We start from the raw sequence: 23,801 nt of genomic DNA, 5'->3' as shown, positions 1-23,801 counted from the left end.
ACGTGATTAGTAACAGCTGTGTGTGTGTGTGTGTGTAGCGGAGAAAGCAAGCAGCGTATACGGCGCTCCTGTGCGATTCGAGGATGGAGAGGCCGTGGATTTGAACACACACATGAAGGCTCAGACCAAAATAAGACTCATCCGCGCAGGAATCGCCAGGTTTGTTCTCATTTTCATGCCAGGATTTTAGAAATTAGTGATTAGTGGAGGAGAATTTTGTCCAAGATGTAAAAGCAGTGTGTCGAGAAAAGGTGATTTTAAAAAGTAAAAGAAAGGTGTTTGGATTGATGTGACTTTCAGAAAAATAGTACTACGTTATACCTTCTGGAGTAATTTGTAACTGAAGGATTTTTTTTTTTGGACAGTTCACCTTGAATATCATAATTAAGTTATTCCACAAAATCTCGTCGTACATGAGCTGATAGCCGACGAGGCGCGTAGCACCGAGTCACCTATAAGCCATGTATGACAAGATTGAGTGAAATAACTGTTTTATTGTATCCACATTCACTGGATTTTGATAAACAGAGCATTTTTATTTAAATTTTTTTTTTGCAAATTCGATAAACATAAACTTTATACAAAACGTCCGACAAAATCATTTCCGCTTAGAATGTAAACAAACCAGCGAAATGCTGGTTTGTTTACATTCTAAGCGGAAATGATTTTGTCGGACGTTTTGTATAAAGTTTATGTTTATCGAATTTGCAAAAAAAATAAAGTAAAAGACAGGAGCAATTTGTAATAAAAAAGCGATAGTAATAATTCTTGAAAAATAAATAAAGATACGTTCTTACCATCAAATACTTTTATTCCATATTTTGTTGCTTTTTTTCTGTATCTTTTTGGGTTTTCTTCTTCTTTCGGGTTTTTTTGGGAAACCGACTTGAAGGTGCATTACCGCCACCGACTGGGCTGGAGCGTGGAACAGGAGATATTTTTTGGGGGGGCAGCGGATATATTCTTTTAGCTATTTTTGTTTCTTTGAAACACTTGACGACAATTTTTGGGGTTTTGTTTTCGAGTAGAGCTTTTATTTCGTGTTTGGTTGGTTCAGCAACGCGCTCCGCCATTTTGTTTTTCTCTACTCACGGTATATGAGCTGATATCCTAGTAGTAGAGTAGCCAATCAGAGCGCTTGATTGCTTAGATCCAGTGAATGTGGAGAGAATAATGTTGGATATAGTGTAAAAATGATTGAAGATACTGTACATAATTGGCGTGTAATCTTTTTAAAAGTGCAATATTATGCAGCTTTCAAGGTAAAAGATACACTTTAGTACCTTTAGTGTGTATCTTTGAGAATACCAGGCCATCGAGAAGAAACTGATTTTTTGTGTGTGTGAGAGAGATATTTCTCATACATTTGTTTAAAATATACTAGTGCATCTCAAAAAATTAGAATATTGTGAAAAAGTTCAATATTTTCCATCAGTTATTTAAGAACGTGAAAATGTATATTATACACTCATTACACATAAACTAAAATGTTTCAAGCATTTTTCTATTTTAATTTTAATCAGTATGGCATACAGTACAAAAACATAAAAAAAACCCATCTCAAAATATTAGAATATTTCATTTCGAGTTTGAGTAAAACAGTATGAACACAGTGTATCTCTCGGTCTAGTTCAGTACACACAACCACAATCATGGGGAAGACTGCTGACTTGACTGTTGTCCAGAAGATGATCACTGATGCCCTCCACAAGGAGGGTAAGCCACAAAAGGTCATTGCTGAAAAGGGTGGCTGGAAAAGGTGCACAAGCAACAGGGATGGCCGCAGTCTTGAGAGGATTGTCAAGAAAAGTTGATTCAAGAACTTGGGAGAGCTTCACGAGGAGTGGACTGAGGCTGGTGCCAGTGTATCAAGACCCATCACGAACAGACATCTTCAAGAAAGGGGATACAACTTTCGCATTCCTAATATCAAGCTACTCCTGAGCCAGAGACAATGTCAGAAGTGTCTTATCTGGGCTAAGGAGAGAAAGAAATGGACTGTTGCTCAGTGGTCCAAAGTCCTCTTTTCAGATGAAAGTACATTTTGCATTTAATTTGGAAATCACAGTTCTAGAGTCTGGAGGAAGAGTGGAGAGGCACAGAATCCAAGGTGTTTGAAGCCCAGTGTGAAGTTTCCAGTCTGTGATGATTTGGGGTGCCATGTCATCTGCTGGTGTTGGTCCACTGTATTTTATCAAGTCCAAAATCAACACAGCCATCTACCAGGAGATTTTAGAGCACTTCATGCTTCCATCTGCTGACAAGCTTTTTGGAGATGCTGATTTCCTTTTCCAGCAGGACTTAGCATCTACCCACAGTGCCAAAACTACTACCAAATGGTTTGCTGACCATGATATTACTGTGTTTGATTGGCCAGCCAACTTGCCTGACCTGAACCCCATAGAGAATCTATGGGGTATTGTCAAGAGGAAGATGAGAAACACTCAACCCAAAAATACAGATACGCTGAAGGCCACTATCAAAGCAACCTGGGCTTCAATAACACCTCAGCAGTGCCACAGACTGATCACCTCCGTGCCACACCGCATTGATACAGTAATTCATGGTAAAGGAGCCCCAACCAAGTATTGAGTGTATAAATGAATATACTTTTCAGAAGTTGGACATTTCTGTATTGTAAATCCTTTTTTTGATTGATCTTAGGGAATATTCTAATAATTTGAGATACTGGATTTCTGATTTTCATGAGCTATAAGCCATAATCATCAAAATTAAAACAAAATAAGGCTTTAAATATTTCACTTTACATGTAATGAATATAAAATATATGAAAGTTTACCTTTTTGAATTAAATTATGAAAAAAAAGGAACTTTTTCATGGTATTCTAATTTTTTTAGATGCACTAGTATACAAAATGTGAAGGGAAGTGTACTGTTCCTCTTCTGTAACTTGAGGCCTTTCGTTGCTCCATGATCGAGTTGGATTAAAAACCCTTCACGCTGCTGTATACAGGCTGTGCGGTGACGGCGAGGCTGTTCATCTTTACTACACCACCGAGAACTCCAGAGTTTATCACAAAGAGGAGCCCAAGCGCATGGAGATAAACGCAGAGGTACAAGCTGTAAAGTGTAATTACAGCAGTCTGCTGTAGTGATGAGTAACATATAGTAAATAGTTAGCAGTGTCCTGTTTCTCAGGAAGCTGGCTGTGTGTAAACTATTCATCTAATCAGGTACACTTAGGAGATATCAGGTGTATTTTGTCCACATTCTTTCATTTTAGCACTAGAAACAAACATCATGTATGAGAGACAGAACAGGGGTAGGTTTCTTGATAACGTTGCCCTTTAGGGCTAAAAAGCGAGTTGAGAGACTCTTAAGCAGCGAACGTCGTCTCTGGATGTGGTTTTCCCGAACTCACTCGTAAGAAGGAGTTTTAAGAGCAATGTTACAAGAGCTTCTTTGCAACACGCACGCGTCCCCGATTAAAGGCATTAGTAGTTGCTAAATCCAGTCGATGAGGTCACATGGCGTTCGTTTTGTTTTTTTTACCAAAAAAAACAATGAAATATAAAGTGTTTAAAAGATCTTAATATATTGTATCGTCTTTAAACATTACATACATAATGCAGTGTTTCCCACAGACCAGGTAGCAATTTGTGGTGCTCCACTGTGCCGATGAGGGAATCGTGCGCGGTGGTGTCGTGGCGGTCGGTGGAGTCGGTCATTGGGGTGTATGCAAAGTGTTTACAGCGGGCGGTGTTCAAACATACAGTATTTTTCTTCAGAGTCACCTGCTGGGACTATTTTAAAGCTACAAGAAGCATTTGAGATTATTCAGTTCAATCTAAATTCTTTTAAGTTCTTTAAGAGAAGACAGCTAAAACAATTTTTACCAGAACCCTGCCTGGTTTCATTCCTCGACCCAACTTTACATTACAGGGCAGGCCATTAGTTTGCTGGGCTTGAGGTTGATGGAAAACCTGTCTTTTGAATTTATGAAAATTACTCACCAAAATTGAAGTTTAGTTTTTACTAGAGATGCACCGATTGCAATTTTTTGGGCCGATTCCGATTTTCCATGGAGTGTGACCTGCCGATACCGATTTTGGCCGATTCCGATTTAATTTTTTCAAACCACTTCACAGCACACACAAACACTATTTTCTTTTTATCTTTTCTTTAATAGAACATTCTGCCAGATTTTCAGTAATAAATTTTCAACACCTCAAAGGTTGAAAACAAACAAAAAGACATAGATTTTACAAAGAACATTCTTCATGTTTGGTATTAACATATTAATTCCTGAAATAGGAAATTCACACAAACATTTTTTCTTTTCCCGTCCAATATCTGGCACAAAAACAACTTCCCCCTCATATTATTTGCCTACTGCTATGGAACACACTTTCATAAGCCTATTTAGATCTGAAAACTTATGCCTTATAGAACAACCCATTTCTTCATTCAGTATCAAAATACAAAAATAATTTCCAGTCATACTTATACCATAGCCATTCTATTATCTTTGTCAAATGTGTATTTGTAGAGTAATTTCCAATGGAATCAAGTGCAACCAAGGCTGTAAGACAAACAGACAGACATTTTCTCTCTCTCTCTTTGTACAAATCTAACTAGATGTTTGGTAATAGGCTAACATATTAATTCCTGTAATGGGAAATTCACACAACCACAAACGTTTTCTTCTTTTCACATCCAATATCTGGCACAAAAAAAATTCACTATATTTGGATATCCAAATATAGTTTTTTTTTTTTTTGTTAACGGCGCGTGCGCCGGAGCTCGTTGGGCGCGCAGGACTGACGCTGTTCTGCACAAGCGCAACACAATCGCACTAGAAAGCATGTTGAAGCTGCCAGTGTAGCTGCAGTCTTTTTAGTTGCGAATTGCGAGTATTTCCACTTTCATCTCTATGTGATACACAAGTTTTGATCGGCAGAAAATCGGCATGTTTTAATTTTGACCGGCCGGTTGCCGGTCATGGCCGATCACATGAAAATTGGCCGATTACGATCGGCAGCCGGTCAATCGGTGCATCTCTGGTTTTGGCCTTAGTTTTTTGCCTTTTTGGTGGCAACCTTTCAATCATTCTTTAGTTGACATTCAAGGAATAAATTGCAAAAAACAAGCTGGAGGTTTTTATTTTAAATATTGAACTCAACCAATACTAAAATGAAATAAATAGTATAGTGTAACAACAAAATAATAATAAAATATCACAATTGGATGCAAGAAACCACTTAAGGTAACACCAAGGCAACTAACAGTAATGAAAAAGCATTACCCTAATTGGTGCAAAGCATGCATGCCCTATCAGACCATTTAATTCTGCTTGGCTTCCTGAAAAAAAAACTCCAGTGCCCTATCATATGGGAAGTCATTGCTGAAGCGGGATAAACGGGATGATGCAATAAGGCCGGTTCCTCGCGTCAAGCTGCTACTGTATGCATCAAAATTGGTTTATAGCCTGACTCAGGGATGTCCGTTTCCTGTAAGCCAAGAAGGCTATGATAAAGCTCATCACGAGCACAACGTAGGCTACCTCTTAAAATAAGGGGTCGGAGGTGAATCGGGAAGGCTGCGTTATTTTTAATTAGCTTAACAGGCCTACTTGCAGTCCGGGTATATGCGCAACGGCAGGCCTGTGTACACGTCTCTCTGTCTCTGTGTGTGGGTGTGTGTGCGTGCCCGAGAAGAAAGAGCACTATGAATGAACGGAACGATACGCAACGGAATTTTTTTTTTTCAAAATCGCGAGTCTGATTGTGTGGCGATAGGAATCCAGTGTGGCGCTGCGCCACGCAATGGTCTATGTATGGGAAACCCTGTAATGTGGAAATTAATAATTGAAACTATTTTGCATTTTTTTTTAATTTGCATCTTTTTTTTTTAAATTAAATGAATAAACGTTCAAACTAAAGAATGAGCAAATAATAAACAAAATAATTAAGTTAAATGTGTTCCCCGTGCCTGGTCATCTCATTTCACTGTTACGCAAACATGCAGTCAGGATTATTTAAACTATTAATTGACCTCCTGTGTGTGTGTGTGTATATATATATATATATATATATATATATATATATATAATCAGTTGTGGTCAGAAGTTTACATACAGTAACATGAATGTCATGGTAATATTTGGGCTTTCAGTAATTTCTTTTTCTGTGGCAGAATGATTGTACAGCATACAGCCTTAATTTAAAAAAAACAACACCTAGAATTTGGTGCACAAGTTTTAATTTTCTTTGGGTTTACTGAAATCAACACAGGGTCAAAAATATACATACAGCACACCTAGTATTTGGGTAAAATGTCTCTTCGCAAGATTCACCTTGACCAAACATTTTTGTTTGCCATGAACAAGCTTCTGGCAGAATTCTGGTTGGATATTTCACGACTCTTCATGGTAGAATTGGTAGAGTTCAATTAAATTGTGTTTTTTTTTTTTTTTTTTTTCTTGGCATGGACTCGACTTATCAGCACGGTCCATATATTTTCAATAGGGTTGAATTCAGGACTTGTTTTAAGCTTAATGTTAGCCTGCTTTATCCTCCACAACCAGCTCTGATGCGTATTTGGGTTCACGGTCCTGTTGTAACTCCCAAGTCATGTTCAAGTTTCTGATGGTTTATGCTGAAGAATTCTGAGGTAGTCCTCCTTCTTCATTATTCCATCCACTTTGTGTAATGAATCAGTTCCACTGGCAGCAAAACAGCCCCAGAGCATGATGATCCTACCATCACCACCAGCTGGTACAGTGTCCCTCTGTACATGGTGGTCATTGTAGCCAAACAACTCAATCTTTGTCTCATCTGACCATACAGCTTTCCTCCAGAAGGCTTTTTTTTTCCATGTGGTCAGCTTTAAACTTTAGTTAAGCTTGAAGGTGCCAATTTTGGAGCAGGGGGTTATTTATTGGATAGCAGCTTCTTAGTCCATGGTTATCTGAACTGTAGACAGTGATCCATCAGCTTCCAGTTCATGGCAGGGCTGTGCGATGGTGCTTCCCAGGTTGTTCCTGACCATCCAAACCAATTTCCTTTCAGCTGAGGGTGACAGTTTGGGTTTTCTTGAAGCAAAGTGGCTTGGCAAAGTCACTACACCTCACAATAACATGGATACAATTGTTTGAAGTGATCTTGGAAGTTGCAGTTGTTTAGAAATGACTCCAAGAGACATTTCTGGAGTTGTGTACATCTGTGATCCTCTTTCTCAGATCTGCACTGAGCTCCTTGGACTTTCCCATTTTACTGTGTGCTGGTCAATACAATGAGTGCTGTAAACAAACCCTTTTTATGAAGGCACAGAGAAGTTACCAGCTGTACTCGATCATGATAACTAACGAAGTTAAGAGACCTCGGCCTTGGCAAGATAAGAGACGTTTTGGAAGTTTCAGCACCTCTGAATTAATAATCTAAGTGAGCGTATGTATATTTTTGACCCTGTGTTGATTTCAGAAAACCCAAAGAAAATTAAAACTTGTGCACCAAATTCTAGGTTTTTTTTTTTAATTAAAGCTATATGCTGTACAATCATTCTGCCACAGAAAAAGAACAGTTCAAAGAAATTACTGAAAGCCCAAATATCACCACGACATTCATATCCAAGATGACATTCATGTCACTGTATGTAAACTTCTGAACACAACTGATATACAGTGGTGCTTGAAAGTTTGTGAACCCTTTAGAATTTTCTATATTTCTGCATAAATATGACCTAAAACATCAGATTTTCACACAAGTCCTAAAAGTAGATAAAGAGAACCCAATTAAATAAATGAGACAAAAATATTATACTTGGTCATTTATTCATTGAGGAAAATTATCCAATATTACATATCTGTGAGTGGCAAAAGTATGTGAAACTTTGTTTTCAGTATCTGGTGTGACCCCCTTGTGCAGCAATAACTGCAACTAAACGTTTGCGGTAACTGTTGATCAGTCCTGCACACCGGCTTGGAGGAATTTTAGCCCATTCCTCCGTACAGAACAGCTTCAACTCTGGGATGTTGGTGGGTTTCCTCACATGAACTGCTCGCTTCAGGTCCTTCCACAACATTTCCATTGGATTAAGGTCAGGACTTTGACTTGGCCATTCCAAAACATTAACTTTATTCTTCTTTAACCATTCTTTGGTAGAACGACTTGTGTGCTTAGGGTCGTTGTCTTGCTGCATGACCCACCTTCTCTTGAGATTCAGTTTATGGACAGATGTCCTGACATTTTCCTTTAGAATTCGCTGGTATAATTTAGAATTCATTGTTCCATCAATGACGGCAAGCCGTCCTGGCCCAGATGCAGCAAAACAGGCCCAAACCATGATACTACCACCACCGTGTTTAACAGATGGGATAAGGTTCTTATGCTGGAATGCAGTGTTTTCCTTTCTCCAAACATAACACTTCTCATTTAAACCAAAAAGTTCTATTTTGGTCTCATCCGTCCACAAAACATTTTTCCAACAGCCTTCTGGCTTGTCCACACGATCTTTAGCAAACTGCAGATGAGCAGCAATGTTCTTTTTGGAGAGCAGTGGCTTTCTCCTTGCAACCCTGCTATGCACACCATTGTTGTTCAGTGTTCTCCTGATGGTGGACTCATGAACATTAACATTAGCCAATGTGAGAGAGGCCTTCAGTTGCTTAGAAGTTACCCTGGGGTCCTTTATGACCTCGCTGACTATTACACGCCTTGCTCTTGGAGTGATCTTTGTTGGTTGACCACTCCTGGGGAGGGTAACAATAGTCTTGAATTTCCTCCATTTGTACACAACCTGTCTGACTGTGGATTGATGGAGTCCAAACTCTTTAGAGATGGTTTTGGAACCTTTTCCAGCCTGATGAGCATCAACAACGCTTTTTCTGAGGTCCTCAGAAATCTCCTTTGTTCCTGCCATGATACACTTCCACAAACATGTGTTGTGAAGATCAGACTTTGATAGATCCCTGTTCTTTAAATAAAACAGGGTGCCCACTCACACCTGATTGTCATCCCATTGATTGAAAACACCTGACCTAATTTCACCTTCAAATTAACTTGTAATCCTAGAGGTTCACATACTTTTGCCACACACAGATATATAATATTGGATAATTTTCCTCAATAAATAAATGACCAAGTATGATATTTTTGTCTCATTTGTTGAACTGGGTTCTCTTTATCTACTTTTAGGACTTGTGTGAAAATCTGATGATGTTTTAGGTCATATTTATGCAGAAATAAAGAAAATTCTAAAGGGTTCACAAACTTTCAAGCACCACTGTATTTAAAGGAGGTCAAGTCAACCTCCTTCGGTACACACAGATCAAAACCCCTCTCGCACGCGCACAAACATTAGAGATACAGAAATGTGTCTCATTAATGACACTAAATTCAATAATCACTTGCCTAACGGAGTTAAATTTGATTAAAATTTGGCGATATCAGTGTGGCATTACGGTATCCATACGTAATTCCATAACCTATTGAAATGTATTCATAATGTTTTGCATATATGTATTTAATAATTAACTCAATGTTCTTGCAATGTACAAGAAAAATCATTTAACATCAGCAGCAGATTCAACACCAGTCTCTCCCGTTGACTGTGAGAGTCCCTCGGAGGCGCAGCGGATTCCGTGTATCCGGCTGTGAGCAAGTCGCTCTTTGTTTTGAAAGAGCGGTCCGGGTCTCTCGTAAATTCAGAGCAAACTAAAGGACTACTTGGGGTACGATGTTGTTCGGGAAAACCACGTTAGTTTGGCGATGGATCTTAGGAGGTAATTAAAGATGCTCTTGGCATTAAGAGGCTTTCGGGAAACCCACCCCAGATTACTATTACTACTTTAGAACAGAACAGGAAAATTAGTACACAAAGACTTAATTTATAACTGGGTGATGATGGAAATTGCTCCCAGTGCTGAAATTATTATTATTATTATTTTATTTTATTTTTTTAAATGAGGAGGTGGTCATGTTTTCACCTCTGTTTGTCTCTTCCCAACATAACTCAAAAACAGTGAACGGATTTTGATGAAATTTTGAGGAAAGGTGACCCATAGGCCAAGGAACAATTGATTAGATTTTGACGCAAATCCGAATATGTGGCTTGGCGGAAGTATGCACTTTACTGAGTGCCCTTCGATTTGACATTCTTTCAGGAAAAATAATATTGTTGATGCTTGATGAGATGGCAATGGACTTTCTCTTTCTTTTTCCTCGGCTGGCAGCAGCCAATAAGAGCAAGCTTGAGGATAGTGATAACTAATTGGTTAAACACAGCAACCAATAAAAGTAGAGGAAGCAGAGATGACTGAACCTTTAGTGAGCTACACTGCTGCTGTTTAATCCCTTTCTGTACATACATGTGTTTTTCTTTAATAGGGTATTTTTTGCACTCACCTGGACAAATTACTCTTTTTAAAAACCTACTTAAATAATACAGGGTGTCCGAGAAGTCAGAAACCAATGAGAGTAAAAAAAGTACATAGACTTACGGTGGTGCTTGAAAGTTTGTGAAACCTTTAGAATTTTCTATATATTTCTGCATAAATATGACCTAAAACATCATCAGATTTTCACACAAGTCCTAAAAGTAGATAAAGAGAACCCAGTTAAACAAATGAGACAAAAATATTATACTTGGTCATTTATTTATTGAGGAAAATGATCCAATATTACGTATCTGTGAGTAGCAAAAGTATGTGAACCTTTGCTTTCAGTATCTGGTGTGACCTCCTTGTGCAGCAATAACTGCTGATCAGTTCTGCACACCGGCTTGGAGGAATTTTAGCCCGTTCCTCCGTACAGAACAGCGTCAACTCTGGGATGTTGGTGGGTTTCCTCACATGAACTGCTCGCTTCAGGTCCTTCCACAACATTTCCATTGGATTAAGGTCAGGACTTTGACTTGGCCATTCCAAAACATTCACTTTATTCTTCTTTAACCATTCTTTGGTAGAACGACTTGTGTGCTTAGGGTCGTTGTCTTGCTGCATGACCCACCTTCTCTTGAGATTCAATTCATGGACAGATGTCCTGACATTTTCCTTTAGAATTCGCTGGTACAATCTGTCTGACTGCGGATTGGTGGAGTCCAAACTCTTTAGAGATGGTTTTGTAACCTTTTCCAGCCTGATGAGCATCAACAACGCTTTTTCTGAGGTCCTCAGCAATCTCCTTTGTTCATGCCATGATACACTTCCACAAACATGTTGTGAAGATCAGACTTTGATAGATCCCTGTTCTTTAAATAAAACAGGGTGCCCACTCACACCTGATTGTCATCCCATTGATTGAAAACACCTGACTCTAATTTCACCTTCAAATTAACTGCTCATCCTAGAGGTTCCCATTACTTTTGCCACTCACAGATATGTAATACTGGATCATTTTCCTCAATAAATAAATGACCAAGCATAACATGTTTGTCTCATTTGTTGAAATCTAATTTTAGGACTTGTGTGAAAATCTGATGATGTTTTAGGTCATATTTATGCAGAAATATAGAAAATTCTAAAGGGTTCACAAACTTTCAAGCACCACTGTAGACTTAATATTGTATTTATTATTTACAACATGTGTGTTACGTGTTCACGCTTCAGCTTGACGCATTTTCTCAGCCTCTGTATCAGGCTTTTTGTGGCTTTTACCGTACTCAACATATTCTCATTGGTTCCTGACTTTTTGGACATCCTGTAGATTGGGTAAACTAAATAACCATTTTCATCAAGACATTTGCTAATATATTCAGGATTTTTATTGTTTACCTCAAAATTAATACTGTACGATATCAACTGGTTTCATCTCTTACAGCTTCAGAAACAGTAGCACAGCTAATCAGTGACTTATTTTAACGTCTTCTGTAGCACACAGATGCTGTCGAGTTCCTGATCCATTCGTACCCGGCGTTTGTCACAATCTCAAGTTTACCCTGCAACTCCGCACAAGACAAGGTAACATGGATCCCTGATGGAAAATAATGACCCTGTTTGTCCCCACTTGCCCATTTTTTTTGTGTGTGTCTCTCTCGTCTGGATCGTATGCAATCTTGGTAAATTGTATCTCCAGACTGACATTCAAGTACTGTGTTGCATCTCAACATGCAAATCAGCAAAATACATTTCAAACGCGCAACTTCCAGTGTTGGAGATGGTATGATATAATTTTTATCTACACTGATAATGAAACATTGAGTATTATTATACATACAGGACACTTTTTCCATGAAATAAAAACATATTCTCTTCCCTCCTAGCGGGTTTACTGACAGCATGCAATATTATCATATCGCTTATCCTCCATGCATTACGCCACTCTCCCCAATGGAGAATGAGCGTGCAGTATTGTTATAATATCAAGACAACACGACGTCACACGTCAGAGCTCATCGAAGATCCAATGACAAAACTTTTCTGCTGCGCATACGCACAATCGTTTCTTTGTCAGCCAGGAAAGAGAGAAAGACGGGGTTAATCCAGCGCTACTGCTAGAATTAGCTATGCTATAATTAAGCACTCAATAAATTCATTAAAAACTGAAACCGAAGATGCGCTGAACACCCGAAAGGCAACCAAAACTTCACGCATATTTGCAAGAGAAAAACAAACCAATGGACATTGAAAAACTGGAAAAGAGACACATCGGAGATGTAAAACTTCCATGCTAGCGAGTGACTGTGACCGTTTGTAAACAAACATGGCTGTGGGGTTTGCTTCATTAAAAGCGGAAGATTTTGAGAGAATTTTGGCTGCCAGGTCGCTCCGTTGTGCGTAGCTGTTGATGTTGATCTTAGAATAGAAAGCCTTTATTGTCATTATACAAGTACAATGAGATTTAAAGGAACAGTCCACCGTACTTCCATAATGAAATATGCTCTTATCTGAATTGAGACGAGCTGCTCCGTACCTCTCCGAGCTTTGCGCGACCTCCCAGTCAGTCAGACGCGCTGTCACTCCTGTTAGCAATGTAGCTAGGCTCAGTATGGCCAATGGTATTTTTTGGGGCTGTAGTTAGATGCGACCAAACTCTTCCGCGTTTTTCCTGTTTACATAGGTTTATATGACCAGTGATATATGAAACAAGTTCAGTTACACAAATTGAAACGTAGCGATTTTCTATGCTATGGAAAGTCCGCACTATAATGACAGGCGTACTAACACCTTCTGCGCGCTTCGGCAGCGCATTGATACGGAGCTCAGATATCAATGCGCTGCCGAAGCGTGCAGAAGGTGTTAGTACGCCTGTCATTATAGTGCGGACTTTCCATAGCATAGAAAATCGCTACGTTTCAATTTGTGTAACTGAACTTGTTTCATATCACTGGTCATATAAACCTATGTAAACAGGAAAAACGCGGAAGAGTTTGGTCGCATCTAACTACAGCCCCAAAAAATACCATTGGCCATGCTGAGCCTAGCTACATTGCTAACAGGAGTGACAGCGCGTCTGACTGCGTCTGACTGACTGGGAGGTCGCGCAAAGCTCGGAGAGGTACGGAGCAGCTCGTCTCAATTCAGATAAGAGCATATTTCATTATGGAAGTACGGTGGACTGTTCCTTTAAAGCTTCACCATACAGTGCACACATAAATACTAAAATAGACATAGGAAAATACGTACAATGAAACTAATATAAAACTACTACTAAAACAAAAAAACTACTGACAACTATACCTAAACTATACATAAACTTGTGCAAGTCCCTGAAGGAACACAGGTGCATAACAGTAACAGGGTTGAGAATAAAGTGACTAGCTGCATCAAGTGATAGAGGTAGCATTGGCATGTACAGACGCCTATTTTCAGTATGTAGGCAACCCCAAAAAAAAAAAAAAGATCTGACTTGTTGATAGTGCAATAAGACAGTTTACAGATAGCTATGATATTAATAGTGCAAATATGACAGTTTACAGTCTGACAAGGAGAGACTAGGTTGAGATCAAGTGATTAGCAGCATTGTGGTGATGGTGACCTTGTCAGTGGTGTTCAAGCATGACAGTTCCTCAGTGCAAACTTGAGTTGAGTATTGTGACAGCTCTTGGAAAGAAACTGTCCCCGAGTCTGTTTGTTTTGGCTGGTATGGCCCTGTAGCGCCTGCCAGAGGGCAACAGGTCGAAGAGGTGGAAGCCAGGGTGTGTATAGTCTCTTATGATGCTCTTTGCCCTGCCTAGGCACCGGGAGTTGTAGATGGTGGACAAAGGAGGTAAAGGGCAGCCTATGATCTTTTGTGCTGTGTTAGTCACCCTCTGCAGTCTTTTTCTGTCTGCTTCTGTGCAGCTTGAGTGCCACACTGACACCGCATAGGTCAGCAGGCTCTCAATGGCTGACCGGTAGAAGGTCACCAGCAGTTTTGTGTCAAGTAACTAAGTCAATTACACAGGGAAGAAATAATATTCAGCTTGACTGCACTAGCATTGGCCTTCGCTAACACTACACCGGCTAGAAGGTAACTGGACTACTGCGCTAACAGCACCAAGTCATGGGTAAGCTCGCGTCGGCTTTCGCTGACGCAACTGCTCAACACTACACTGGCTAGAAGGTTACTCGACTGACGCGTTAAACTAACAGATTAACTCTTATTTTTGGAGGAAAAAAAATCACTTTGCAAATCACACTAAATATAATATCAGTCCTAACAAAAGGGGGGGGGGAAACACGTCTCGTTTATATTTTGACATTTCCAGTTCCAGAAGTAAATTTCTTTTTTTCCAGTTCTAGCATTTGCCATATGTTAGAAGAGCGAATATCTGTTACGTTTTCTCTGATCCACCGTTTTTTAGCTGGCACTGGCCTGATAGCAGTATTGAATCTGTGCCATTTCTATCCACTGTTCCTTTTATTTTTAATTTGTTTTTAAAGGTCCCATGGCATGAAATTTTCACTTTCTGAGTTTTTTAACGTTAAAATGAGTTCCTCTGACCTTCTTAAGTCACCCCAGTGGCTAGAAATGTCATAATGTGTAAACCAAACTATGCCCAACATTTGAGAATGGCGCGTCAAAACGGCGCGTTGATAAGCTCTTCCCTTTACTACATCAGCAAGGGAGATGATCCCCACGCCCCCCCTCTGGATTCCCACCCACCGTATGGATTGCCCCGCCCAGTTGTAGTGAGGAGACCATAGAGGACACAACAACATGGAAATTGCGCTGTACATGGATGTGACAACACAGAAAAGAGTCTGTTTTTACTGCCGACGGGAGAGCCCCTGAAGACGCAGTGGCTTAATTTTATTTACTTCAATAATACGCCGTCGAGTCTACCCAAGACGGTGTATGTTTGTCGGAAGCATTTTCCTGATGAATGTTTCCACAACTTGGGACAGTACAGGGCAGGTTTTGCACATCAACTGTCACTGAAGCCTGGGTCCGTACCAAGCATCCCTGCCGCATCAGCCACAAACACCGAACAAGTAAGTGTATAACTGTTAAGTCGTTTTGCCGTGTTTTAAAATCGGTGTGTTAGCCTAGCAATGGCTACATTAGCTGTGCAGCTAACCGTTTCCTGCAGTTAGCCAGGTAATCTGCGCTACAAAACTAAAGATGATGCAGCATGCTCTGTTAAACTGAGTTTAGTCTGGAAATTGACTGTAACTTATGAGCTTATGTTTGACTATTGCTCCGCAATGCATGTCTTCTGTTGGATAAGCGATATGTTGTTGTAGTTGCTGCTTCTATCCTCTTTGGTTATGGAGTGCGTGTTCAAGCCTAGGGTATTATACGTTCGTAAACTACCACTCCGAACACTCTCACTCTCTGTGTCACGTTGAGTTTACGAAAGGAGTCCGAGGGAGAACGGGGTTTTGTCTTAGCAGCGTGGCTACAGGCGCTGATAGCAGCGAGTATGTGTGCGCGCAGCTTGGTCAAGCCCCTCCCCCTCCCCCCATGGCCCGCCCCCACCCTCTACCCTTCCCCGCCTCCTGCTTCTCATTAGCAAAACGACGCACTGGGAAAAGCACTGAAATGGGGCTTTCTCCCAGGAGGCTATATTTACGTGCCGAGGGTTCATTTCGAGAAAGGCTGCGGATATAACATCCGGAAACCTCCACGAGCCCGTTTAAAGCATCAACAAACCACCATGCCATGGGACCTTTAAAGATGGATAGTGTTTTTGTTCCATTTTAAATCTCATCAATCGCTGCTTTAAATGTGGGATGGATGGATGGATGGATATAATCCATGTGTAAACAAAGTCGATGTTCTTGTGACTGTCGTTCTGCAGGTGTCCTTGGCAGAGATGCTGTTTGCGAAAGGACTGATCCACACACCCGAACCTTTGACCACAAACTGAAGAGTTCATCTGTTTGCCATAATCTGTTGCCCAGGACAAGTCTTTGTTTTTCCACTTTTCCTGGTTCTGGAAAAATTGGGATCAGGATTAAAAGTCAGAATTGACTGTTTGATATCTACACCTTTGGAGTAAACAATTTATCTTCAGAAGGTTTTTGTGACTCGTTATTAAAATGCCTGTTCATCTGTGATGGATTATAAAAAATATATATTCTCTTCTGAACTTGGGATACAAATTTTGCAAATATTTATATCTGTAGTGAAGTGTTAGATGTGACATTCGAACCAGTAATTATTTGCGAGTATCTCATTGCAAAGACGAGCTCAGCATCAGTGAGTCAGTAGAAAGAACTTTTGCAAAAAACATGAATGAAACTTGTGTACTTCAGAGGCTGTGGAGTTTATACGGCTGTGTAGCTGACTGTCGTATGAAACAAGATCAACTGTGAGCTACTGCTCACTTGCGTATCCATCCCGCTCTCGCTTATATCAGAATGCAAGCAATCAAAGGAATAGGACACTTACTATGAATGTTGACTTTGACAAATAATTAACCCTGAAACAAGTAAGTAAAGAGCAGTGTCTCTCCCCAGGGATTTCAAATAGCATCCTGGTAAACTGTCATTTTGAAAGTGTCAAAATCCACCGTGTATGTTTTGTAAATACAGTGGTGTGTGAAAGTTTGTGAACCCTTTAGAATTTTCTATATTTCTGCAGAAATATGACCTAAAAACATCAGATTTTCACACAAGTCCTAAAAGTAGAAACAAATGAGACAAAAATATTATACTTGGTCATTTATTTATTGAGGAAAATGATCCAATATTACATATCTGTGAGTGGCAAAAGTATGTGAACCTCTAGGATTAGCAGTTAATTTGAAGGTGAAATTAGAGTCAGGTGTTTTCAATCAGTGGGATGACGATCAGGTGTGAGTGGGCACCCTGTTTTATTTAAAGAACAGGGATCTATCAAAGTCTGATCTTCACAACACATTTGTGGAAGTGTATCATGGCACGAACAAAGGAGATTTCTGAGAACCTCAGAAAAAGCGTTGTTGATGCTCATCAGGCTGGAAAAGGTTACAAAACCATCTCTAAAGAGTTTGGACTCCACCAATCCACAGTCAGACAGATTGTGTACAAATGGAAGAAATTCAAGACCATTGTTACCTTCCCCAGGAGTGGTCGACCAACAAAGATCACACCAAGAGCAAGGCGTGTAATAGTCAGCGAGGTCACAAAGGACCCCAGGGTAACTTCTAAGCAACTGAAGGCCTCTCTCACATTGGCTAAAGTTAATGTTCATGAGTCCACCATCAGGAGAACACTGAACAACAATGGTGTGCATGGCAGGGTTGCAAGGAGAAAGCCACTGCTCTCCAAAAAGAACATTGCTGCTCGTTTGCAGTTTGCTAAGGATCACGTGACCAAGCCAGAAGGCTATTGGAAAAATGTTTTGTGGACGGATGAGACCAAAATAGAACTTTTTGGTTTAAATGAGAAGCGTTATGTTTGGAGAAAGGAAAACACTGCATTCCAGCATAAGAACCTTATCCCATCTGTGAAACATGGTTGTGGTAGTATCATGGTTTGGGCCTGTTTTGCTGCATCTGGGCCAGGACGGCTTGCCATCATTGATGGAACAACGAATTCTGAATTATACCAGCGAATTCTAAAGGAAAATGTCAGGACATCTGTCCATGAACTGAACCTCAAGAGAAGGTGGGTCATGCAGCAAGACAACGACCCAAAGCACACAAGTTGTTCTACCAAAGAATGGTTAAAGAAGAATAAAGTGAATGTTTTGGAATGGCCAAGTCAAAGTCCTGACCTTAATCCAATGGAAATGTTGTGGAAGGACCTGAAGCGAGCAGTTCATGTCAGGAAACCCACCAACATCCCAGAGTTGAAGCTGTTCTGTACGGAGGAACGGGCTAAAATTCCTCCAAGCCGGTGTGCAGGACTGATCAACAGTTACCACAAACGTTTAGTTGCAGTTATTGCTGCACAAGGGGGTCACACCAGATACTGAAAGCAAAGGTTCACATACTTTTGCCACTCACAGATATGTAATATACTTGTTTAACTGGGTTCTCTTTATCTACTTTTAGGACTTGTGTGAAAATCTGATGATGTTTTAGGTCGTATTTATGCAGAAATATAGAAAATTCTAAAGGGTTCACAAACTTTCAAGCACCACTGTACATTCAGTTAGTAACCAGGAAGTCGATGTGCGACAGACCTGAACACAGTATACATGGTATAGAACCCCAAGCTGAAGCTCAGCACCAAATATCAAGCAGTTGTGATTTGTAGTTGCTGAGAAATGTTATGAAAACTTTGTAAATCCACGCTATATGTTTCGTAAATAGATTAGGAAGTTGATGTGTGACAGACCTGAAAATGGTCTACACAGTATAGAACCCCAAGCTGAAGTTTGGTAGCAAGTGGCTATGATTTGCAGTTGCTGAGAAAAAAGGTGTTTCAGATGGACAGAGGTAAATAAACCAGTAATACCTTTCAATAAAATGGAAAAGTATTAGTCCAGTGCTTTTCTACAGTGTTTCAGTTCAACATATGAACCTAAATGATGCCGCTTGCGAGACAAGAGAAAGTAGTACAAGTACACAGTGCTTTTTGTACCAGTATATTTTACATCACAAATGTTATTGAAAACTCATTTAGTTTTAAGGATTACAAAGGAGGAATTAAGAGAACAGGAAGTCCAATAAATACGAAGAGGAAGATTTCACTTCCAGGTGTATTCCTCACCAGGCTTCAGTTCCCTGCAACGACAGAGCATCATGTGGGTTGAATCAGCATTCCATTAGGGTTGCTTTAAATCGGCCTTTACACCTTGCACTAGTGATCCAGTCACAAAGTGCTGATGACACGTTTTTGACATCTTTGGCGACGTTTTATAACATAAAAAGTGATTCCCGATGATCCATATATTAATTCACGAAGGCGCCTATTTTACAAGTTATGATAAAAAACGCGGCTATTTGGGCAAATTTGACGGGGCTGCAGCACCCAGGAGACGAAAGAGGAGGAGGAGCTATATGACGTCAGCGAAAGAACCTTCCTCCTAACTTACCAGTTTGTTGTTGATGCGGCAGGTGTTCAGTTTATCATTATTAGTATTTTTATTAGACATTATTATACATTATTATATATATAGTTATTATGCCTTCGCATTGTGTTGCTGGCTTTTGCTCCAAAACCCACAAGGATGGGGTAAGTTTATTTAAGTTTCCCAGAGATCCCGAGCTGCATGTGAAGTGGGTGAAGCAAGTCAGGCGCACTCGTGACAAGTGGGAGCCCTCACCAACATCCGTCCTGTGCTCTGAACACTTCGATTTGGATTCTTTTGACACCCTTCCCAGCTTAAAAGAATCTCTTGGGTGTTCAGTTCAGCACAAACGTGTGTTACTACCATCAGCAGTGCCTACACAGTGTTGCCAGATTGGGAGGTTTCCCGCCCAGTTGGGCAGGTTCAAGTGCATTTTGGTGGGTTTTGAACATATTTTGGGCTGGAAAACGAAAAAGTTTTCCAGCCCAAAATATGTTCAAAACCCACCAAAATGCACTTGAAACCGCCCAACTGGGCGGGAAACCTCCCAATCTGGCAACACTGCCAGTATTCCGGAGGGGGTCTACTAGTAGCTACGCCGGATCCAAAGACAGTCCTCCTGTCAGAACATGTGTTGTGAAACGACATAAGATAAAGGTATGTAGAGCTATAGATTCTACATGATAATCATAAATGTAATCATAAAGTCGGCGTGATATCAGTCATGTATTTGCTTGTGAAAGCTTGTGGCTTTCATGTAACTGCCGCCTAGCAACGAGAGGCAAAGGGTAAAGAGGGTAGGCTATCATAGATTCTATTCGGAAGAGATCAACACAATTCTAGACTCCCAGAAGAGGAAGAGCTAGCACTAGAGAGTTCACCGGCGTTTTCATGCGCCATTTCCATTGAGTAGAACCAGAGTAGAACAGCCAGTGAACCGCAGCGTGTTCTTCCGCTGACGTCACAACATGGCCGCGAGCCACGGACCCAGTTTTCTTGCGCTGTGCAATTAAAAGTTGGATATTTGCGTAACAACAGCTTCTTTTCACGTAATTATAACAGAAATCTAACATGTTTGCCATGTTGTATAGTTTATTTAAGAAATTGCATAGAGTCATGTTCGTGTCATCAGCACTTTAAAAGTACAGTACAGCTGCTGTCTAATCTCAGCCCTAAGCCACACATGAGGGCAGTTTAGCTCTGGCACATAATCATCATCTCCTTAAAATTAGACTCGACTTTTGATACTTGGACATCTCGGTCATTTCTGTGAACACGATTCAACAGTGCCTGTATGAAACACACCTACTGTACAATGCACTCTTGTTCCTGAATGCTGTCAGTTTCTGATCATTCCATCTGTCCAGATAGACGCCTATGACGAAGCCCAGTGGGACCAGGACGTTCACCCAGTGCTCTCGCACCATCGCTGCGAAGTTCACCATGATGCCTGGAACAACAGATACTCTCACTGACCACATGAAAATATCAGATCTCACTCTGGGGTGTTTAAAATTTGTAAAAGGTCCAGTGACATCGAATCATATAACATAACTAATACAGTGGTGCTTGAAAGTTTGTGAACCCTTTAGAATTTTCTACATTTCTGCATAAATATGACCTAAAACAACAACAGATTTTCACACAAGTCCTAAAAGTAGATAAAGAGAACCCAGTTAAACAAATGAGACAAAAATATTATACTTGGTCATTTATTTCTTGAGGAAAATGATCCAATATTACATATCTGTGAGTGGCAAAAGTATGTGAACCTCTAGGATTAGCAGTTAATTTGAAGGTGAAATTAGAGTCAGGTGTTTTCAATCAATGGGATGACAATCAGGTGTGAGTGGGCACCCTGTTTTATTTAAAGAACAGGGATCTATCAAAGTCTGATCTTACACTTCCACAAACACGTGTTGTGATCATGGCACGAATAAAGGAGATTTCTGAGGACCTCAGAAAAAGCGTTGTTGATGCTCATCAGGCTGGAAAAGGTTACAAACCATCTCTAAAGAGTTTGGACTCCACCAATCCACAGACAGACAGATTATGTACAAATGGAAGAAATTCAAGACCATTGTTACCCTCCCCAGGAGTGGTCGACCAACGAATACCCTGTCCACACTCGGGATTTTGTACCGATACGATACTACTTTCGTACCGCAACACCTGTCCACACTAGCAACTATACTGGTACTGTAGCGGTATAACTGTATCGGTACGAAACCTACAAATGTATGGGTTTCGTACCGGTACAGTATTGGTACTGTAGTGCTTCGCTGTAATGTGGACAGATGAAGCAGTTCTGTATCGATACAAATATAATGCGCATGCACAAAGTCACACACCTCAATCGATGTCTTCGCTGAATAAAATAGTGAAGAATGGAGATTCATTTTCTTTGTTTCTTTCTCAACTGCCTCGCGCGTTTTATATGATTCGACTGAATAAATGGCCACCAGAAACACAGACTGTACACTGACAACAAAAAGCACACACACGTTGTTTCATCCGCCATATTCTCGGAAGTTAGTTACTCGGTAACCACGGAAACATTTTGCGCACACGCATTTCAACTACCGTGAAAGAAAACCGCAAACATTTCTCGCTAGTGTGGACAGATGCACTAAACTGTACCGGTATACTTTGTATCGATACAGTTATACCACTATTGTACCGGTATATATGTGAACACAGCTATAGATCACTCCAAGAGCAAGGTCTGTAATGGTCGGCGACGTTACAAAGGACCCCAGGGTAGCTTCTAAGCAACTGAAGGCCTCGCTCACATTGGCTAATGTTCATGAGTCCACCATCAGGAGAACACTAAACAACAATGGTGTGCATGGCAGGGTTGCAAGGAGAAAGCCACTGCTCTCCAAAAAGAACATTGCTGCTTGTTTGCAGTTTGCTAATGATCACATGAACAAGCCAGAAGGCTATTGGAAAAATGTTTTGTGGATGGATGAGACCAAAATAGAACTTTTTGATTGAAATGAGAAGCGTTATGTTTGGAGAAAGGAAAACACTGCATTCCAGCATAAGAACCTTATCCCATCTGTGAAACATGGTGGCGGTAGTATCATGGTTTGGGCCTGTTTTGCTGCATCTGGGCCAGGACGACTTGCCATCATTGATGGAACAATGAATTCTGAATTATACCAGCGAATTCTAAAGGAAAATGTCAGGACATCTGTCCATGAACTGAATCTCAAGAGAAGGTGGGTCATGCAGCAAGACAACGACCCTAAGCACACAAGTCGTTCTATGAAAGAATGGTTAAAGAAGAATATTTTGGAATGGCCAAGTCAAAGTCCTGACCTTAATCCAATAGAAATGTTGTGGAAGGACCTGAAGCGAGCAGTTCATGTGAGGAAACCCACCAACATCCCAGAGTTGAAGCTGTTCTGTACGGAGGAACGGGCTAAAATTCCTCCAAGCCGGTGTGCAGGACTGATCAACAGTTACCGCAAACGTTTAGTTGCAGTTATTGCTGCACAAGGGGGTCACACCAGATACTGAAAGCAAAGGGTCACATACTTTTGCCACTCACAGATATGTAATATTGGATCATTTTCCTCAATAAATAAATGACCAAGTATAATATTTTTGTCTCATTTGTTTAACTGGGTTCTCTTTATCTACTTTTAAGACTTGTGTGAAAAGCTGATGTTGTTTTAGGTCATATTTATGCAGAAATATTCTACTTCTAGCACTTATCTGTAAATAATACTGTATTTTGCACTTCTGGTTAAATACTAAAAGCATTTCATTGGTTTTGTACTTGTACTCTGCACAATTATAATAAAGTTTAATCTAGTAAGGGAAATCTGTACAGTGTGCTGTAGGGGTCAGTTAGCTTAGCTACTCCACTGTCTAAACAGAATAGTAATAGGAAGTAAAGATATTCAGATTTAACCTAAAAAAACCCTCTAAAAGATGAAAAAAATACTACGAATATAATTAAAAAATAAATTACAGTGAAAATCCCAGTACTGACACACACACAGGTCTAAGAAGCTAGTTAGTTAGCAAACAACTCGGCTAATTCAGCTAAAATCCTAGATTTTCAAGTAGAAAGTATCTACTTTGTTCATAAATTCAACAAAAAACTACTATAACATATAAAAACTACTGATATCCGAATATCTGTGTCAAGTTTATTTGTTTGTACATTGCTATTAAAGGTCATTTTAACTTACCGTTGTTAGCTTCGCTTACTGCTATCAGGCTTCTCAAGCTGAGGTCATTGGACCATACCAACTCTAAAATAGCGCTTTTCAACTATATTTATTAATACCAAACAGCCTTTATAACGACTCATACCAAATTCAACAAAATATAATGATTTAAAGTATTATAGTTTAAACTTCATTTCAATGCTATGAAGTGTTTTCGGAAACATTTTAAACCATCCCTAGGGAATTATAATGGTACATACCACTGACAGCCACCGGACTGTAGCGGCAATAG

General features: G+C 40.1%; 2 protein-coding genes across 3 annotated transcripts in view; one reads left to right on the top strand and one right to left on the bottom strand.

Moving 5' to 3' along the window:
* Positions 1–16,400, top strand: part of riox1 (ribosomal oxygenase 1) — a 70,542-nt gene extending 54,142 nt beyond the window's left edge. For both annotated transcript variants that reach the window (XM_060917870.1, XM_060917871.1), the window contains exons 12-15: positions 39–159; positions 2,975–3,074; positions 11,831–11,917; positions 16,183–16,400. In XM_060917870.1, coding sequence (XP_060773853.1) covers positions 39–159; positions 2,975–3,074; positions 11,831–11,917; positions 16,183–16,251 — 377 coding nt within the window. In that variant the 3' untranslated portion in view covers positions 16,252–16,400. The remainder of the gene's footprint in view (positions 1–38; positions 160–2,974; positions 3,075–11,830; positions 11,918–16,182) is intronic.
* A 2,486-nt stretch (positions 16,401–18,886) lies between these two features.
* On the bottom strand, positions 18,887–23,753 carry LOC132883825 (NADH dehydrogenase [ubiquinone] 1 beta subcomplex subunit 1-like). The gene is made up of 3 exons (XM_060917868.1): positions 23,531–23,753; positions 20,631–20,775; positions 18,887–19,038 (listed from the first exon to the last, which is right to left on the bottom strand). The coding sequence occupies exons 2-3, from the start codon at positions 20,768–20,770 to the stop codon at positions 19,002–19,004; spliced, it is 177 nt and encodes a 58-aa protein (XP_060773851.1). The 5' UTR covers positions 20,771–20,775; positions 23,531–23,753; the 3' UTR covers positions 18,887–19,001.
* Positions 23,754–23,801: the final 48 nt, after the last annotated feature.

The sequence above is a fragment of the Neoarius graeffei genome, chromosome 3, assembly GCF_027579695.1.
Source record: "Neoarius graeffei isolate fNeoGra1 chromosome 3, fNeoGra1.pri, whole genome shotgun sequence".
Lineage (NCBI taxonomy): Eukaryota > Metazoa > Chordata > Actinopteri > Siluriformes > Ariidae > Neoarius > Neoarius graeffei.
The sequence above is the reverse complement of the archived record's forward strand: the minus strand, read 5'-3'. Positions and strand labels throughout refer to the sequence as shown.